At 49.9% G+C, this 4,397-nt stretch overlaps 1 protein-coding gene across 1 annotated transcript; it reads left to right on the top strand.

Annotated features, from left to right (window-relative positions):
• The first annotated feature begins 400 nt into the window (after positions 1-400).
• LOC119297264 (cytochrome P450 94B3-like) lies at positions 401-3,175 on the top strand. Its single transcript, XM_037575123.1, has 2 exons — positions 401-650; positions 1,666-3,175. Exons 1-2 carry the CDS (start codon positions 401-403, stop codon positions 2,970-2,972), a joined length of 1,557 nt encoding a protein of 518 aa, XP_037431020.1. The 3' UTR covers positions 2,973-3,175.
• Positions 3,176-4,397: the final 1,222 nt, after the last annotated feature.

Below are 4,397 nucleotides of genomic sequence, written 5' to 3'. Positions count from 1 at the left end.
CCTCTTGATTCCCTCCTCTCTTCTCTGATCTCAATCACGATTTACAAGTTACAACCTACATCCAGCGGAAGCGAGGATAGCGTGGACTTGCTCGGGTGATTGCCAGGAGGTAACGCATCTGCTCGTACGATCGCTGCGACGGCGATGATCACATGTAAGTATCTCCCAACTCCCGATTAACATGGCGGACAAATCCTGTTCGTACGATACGCCCCAACCGATCAGCATGGCGGCAGTTTGGGATGATGCATCTGATTCAACAGCAGTGGATGGAACAACGATGGATGGCTCTCCCTCCCTCATCTCACTTCCACTTATTGGCCTCTCGATTCGGGGCCTTACATATACTCCTCCATCCATCCAACTCATATAGCCAGGCATAGTTCAACATCAGAAGAAGATGCTCCTGCTCCTGCTCCTGCTCCTGCTGGTTCCTGCCATACTACTCTACATTTCCCACCGCATCGTGCGGCCTACTCTGACTCTGGCAAAGAAGAAGAAGCCGAGCAGCCATGGCCTCCGGAGCCACCCGCTGCTTGGCCATCTCCACGCGTTCCTCAAGAACCGCCACCGCTTCCTCGACGGGTCGACCGAGCTCATCGTCGGCAGCCCGGAGCGGAGGATGGGCTTCTGGATTCCCGGCAGGCCCGGTCCTGATGGGGGGGCAGGGGGGGCGGCCGCCCCGGGCCCCCGGAGCGTAGGGGCCCCCACCCAGGACGTATTTATAGGCCGCTGCTGGGTTTCCATGGACTGAAAAAACGTGCTAATCTGGCCCAAGTTACTACGTGGCTGGCTGCTATTTAGGTACGACGGCAGATCTTGGATGGAGTCAGCCATCTCGGGGAGGCGCACCAGTTATTTAGGTATGACTTCACGCACGCACGGCGTCGGCGGCTGCCGCTGGATGGATTTCCGGCTCTTCACCTCGCCACCGTCGGAACCAATTGAACAACGGCGGACAAGCGATGGTCACCGAGCATGCGCCATCCTGTCACTATTACTTCAGCCGGCCACTCCAATCAACGAGACGAGAAGCTGATTCCAGACAAGGTATTGTGCCCTAACGATTTCAATTTTCCCATAATAATTAGTACAAATTTGCAAATGATAATCAATATTTGATCTTCATTATTGTCATGGGGCATTGTTAATTGATTGACTGGCTGCGGTTGCCGTAGGTTTTATCAAGTTAATAAAAAGCAGTGCGCTAAATTTCAAATACTAAGGGCATGTTCGATTTAGAGACCTTGATGTGATACTTAGGCAAAACATATATAGAAATAATAATAATTACATGGCATCTGTCTAGGAGTCACTACGTCCGGTGCTAATTGCAGTGTATATGTAGATGCTTTCCCATTAAATTGATTGGATTTTGTATGTTCTTAGCAATATTCTATGGGACACACATATGCAAAGCCGTAATCCACGAAAAGAAACTAGTCCATGATTATGATTAATCTATTTTTCTCTAAAGGCACTGGATTTAATAGTGCTTTCAATTTCGCCTCCTAGTGAGTAATAAAAAATCATCGGGTGTTGGGCGCAAGATTGAATTTTGGGATCGAACAAGAAGCAAGAAAGACGACTAAGAAATTTGGTCCTGAAGGCACTCCTCTAAGGGGCCCCCAGCTCTAATCTCGCCCCGGCCCCCTAAAATCTTAGGACCGGCCCTGATTCCCGGGATGATCACCTGCTTCATCACCGGCAACCCGGCCGACGTCGAGCACGTCCTGCGCACCAACTTCGCCAACTACCCCAAGGGCGACAGCACCATCCCCGTCATGGCCGACTTCCTCGGCCACGGCATCTTCAACTCCGACGGGGAGCAGTGGCTCTGGCAGCGCAAGAGCGCCAGCCGTGAGTTCACCACGCACTCGCTCCGGGGTTTCGTCATTGATTCCGTGCAGTCCGAGGTCAGAAACAGGCTTCTGCCCTTGCTGCGACGCGCGGCGGCCGGCGGCGGCCACATGGTTCTCGACATGCAGGACGTGCTCGAGCGCTTCGCGTTCGACACCGTCTGCATGATCTCCTTCGGCCACGACCCGTGCTCCCTCGCCGACGACGGGGTCTTGCCAGACGGCAAGTCAGACTTCATGCGCGCCTTCGTCGAGGCGCAGGACCTCACCGTTAAACGCTGGCTCGAGGTCACCTGGAAGATCAAGAGGTGGCTCGACATCGGCAAAGAGCGCCGCCTGAGGAAGGCCATCGCCGATGTACACCGGTTCGCCATGGACATCGTCCGCACCCGCCGTCAAAGCTCGTCTGGGAATAACAGAGATGACCTTCTCTCAAGGCTCGTGGCGAGCGGCGACCACGGCGATGAGGCGCTCCGGGACATCATCCTCAGTTTCCTGCTAGCCGGCCGCGAGATGACGTCCTCGGCTCTGACGTGGTTCTTCTGGCTCGTCTCTTCCCGGCCGGACGTTGTCGCGCGCATCGCCGACGAGGTCCGCTCGGTTCGGTCCACAACGGGCACCCGCCCTGGCGATCCGTTCACGTTTGACGCGCTCCGGAGCATGCTGTACCTGCACGCCGTGCTCACCGAGTCGATGAGGCTCTACCCACCGGTGGCGATCGACTCCTCCGAGACATGTGCGGCGGATGACACGCTCCCCGATGGCACGCACGTCGGTGCAGGATGGTCCATCACATACAGCGCGTACGCCATGGGGCGGCTCGCCACGATATGGGGCACGGACTGCGCCGAGTTCAAGCCCGAGCGGTGGCTCGACGACCATGGGGCTTTCCGGCCGGTGAGCCCATTCCTATACGCGGTGTTCCACGCCGGACCCAGGACGTGCCTTGGGAAGGAGATGGCATACGTGCAGATGAAGTCCATTGTCGCCGGTGTTCTCGAAGAATTCGTGGTCGACGTCACCGGCAGCGGCGTGCCGGAGCACGCGCTTTCGACAACCCTGAGGATGAAGGGTGGCTTGCCTGTCCAAATAAGCACAAGGCTGGAAGTCTAGGACGACCAGCAAGCTGCCCCGCTGCCCGGCTGGAAGCGAGCGGCCACCGATTCATTTCAGTCGTGAGAATGGCAACAACGGAGACAACACAAACCCAATGGTGCCCTTGCAAAAAAAAAAGTCTGTAATGCATGTGTTTTAAGGCCAATTTGAAAGGAGCTTTGCTACACTTCACTCACGGACCGCTTTTATGGATTGCAATCTACAGGGTTGCATTATATTTTGTAAACCCTTCTTAAACATTGTTAATGCTAAAATAGATTGCAAGAAGGATGTTGTTACTATTGGTTTAGATGATATGTCTCATGAGTTTAATTTTCCTAAATTTCGTAGACAACCCCATGATAAAGAATCGCCTAGTAAAGATGAAATTATTGGTCTTGCTTCTATTGTTGTGCCTCCTACTGATCCATTAGAACAATATTTGCTAGACCATGAGAATGATATATTTATGAATGAAAGAAGGGAAATAGATGAAGTATTCTTTAAACAGGGACCTATTCTGAAACACAATTTGCCTGTGAAAATCCTAGGAGATCCTCCTCCACCCAAGGGTGATCCCGTTGAGCTTAAACCATTACCTGATACTATTAAATATGCTTATCTTGATGAAAAGAAAATATATCCTGTTATTATTAGTACTAACCTTTCAGAGAAGTAGGAAGAGAAATTATTGAAAACTCTGAAGAAGCACCGTGCTGCTATTGGATATACTCTTGATGATCTTAAGGGTATTAGTCCCACTCTATGTCACCACAAAATCAATTTGGAGGAAGACGCCAAACCAGTTATTGATCACCAACAACGGCTGAATCCTAAGATGAAAGAAGTGGTAAGAAAAGAAATATTGAAGCTCCTTGAGGCAGGTATAATTTATCCCGTTGCTGATAGTAAGTAGATAAGTCATGTTCATTGTGTCCCTAAGAAGGGAGCTATTACTGTTGTTCCTAATGATAAAAATGAATTGATTCCGCAAAGAATTATTACAGGTTATAGGATGGTAATTGATTTTCGCAAATTAAATAAGGCTACTAAAAAAGATCATTACCCTTTGCCTTTTATTGATCAAATGCTAGAAAAATTATCCAAACATACACATTTTTGTTTTCTTGATGGTTACTCTGACTTCTCTCAAATACCTGTGTCAGCTGATGATCAATTAAAGACCACTTTTACTTGCCCTTTCGGTACTTTTGTTTATAGACGTATGCATTTTGGTTTATGTAATGCACCTGCTACCTTTCAAAGATGCATGATGGCTATATTCTCTGACTTTTGTGAAAAGATATGTGAGGTTTTCATGGACGATTTCTCCGTTTATGGATCCTCTTTTGATGATTGCTTAAGCAACCTTGATCGAGTTTTGTAGAGATGTGAAGAGACTAATCTTATCTTGATTTGGGAGAAATGCCACTTTATGGTTAA

Source organism: Triticum dicoccoides, chromosome 5A, assembly GCF_002162155.2.
Source record: "Triticum dicoccoides isolate Atlit2015 ecotype Zavitan chromosome 5A, WEW_v2.0, whole genome shotgun sequence".
Taxonomy (NCBI): domain Eukaryota; kingdom Viridiplantae; phylum Streptophyta; class Magnoliopsida; order Poales; family Poaceae; genus Triticum; species Triticum dicoccoides.
This window is presented reverse-complemented; position numbering and strand designations above follow the sequence as displayed.

Bases quoted from the DNA above. Each gene is read 5' to 3' on its own strand.
- LOC119297264 (XM_037575123.1), top strand. From the start codon at position 401: ATGCTCCTGCTCCTGCTCCTGCTCCTGCTGGTTCCTGCCATACTACTC. The intron at 651-1,665 runs GTCCTGATGGGG...CTAAAATCTTAG, and splicing joins CTGGATTCCCGGCAGGCCCG to GACCGGCCCTGATTCCCGGG.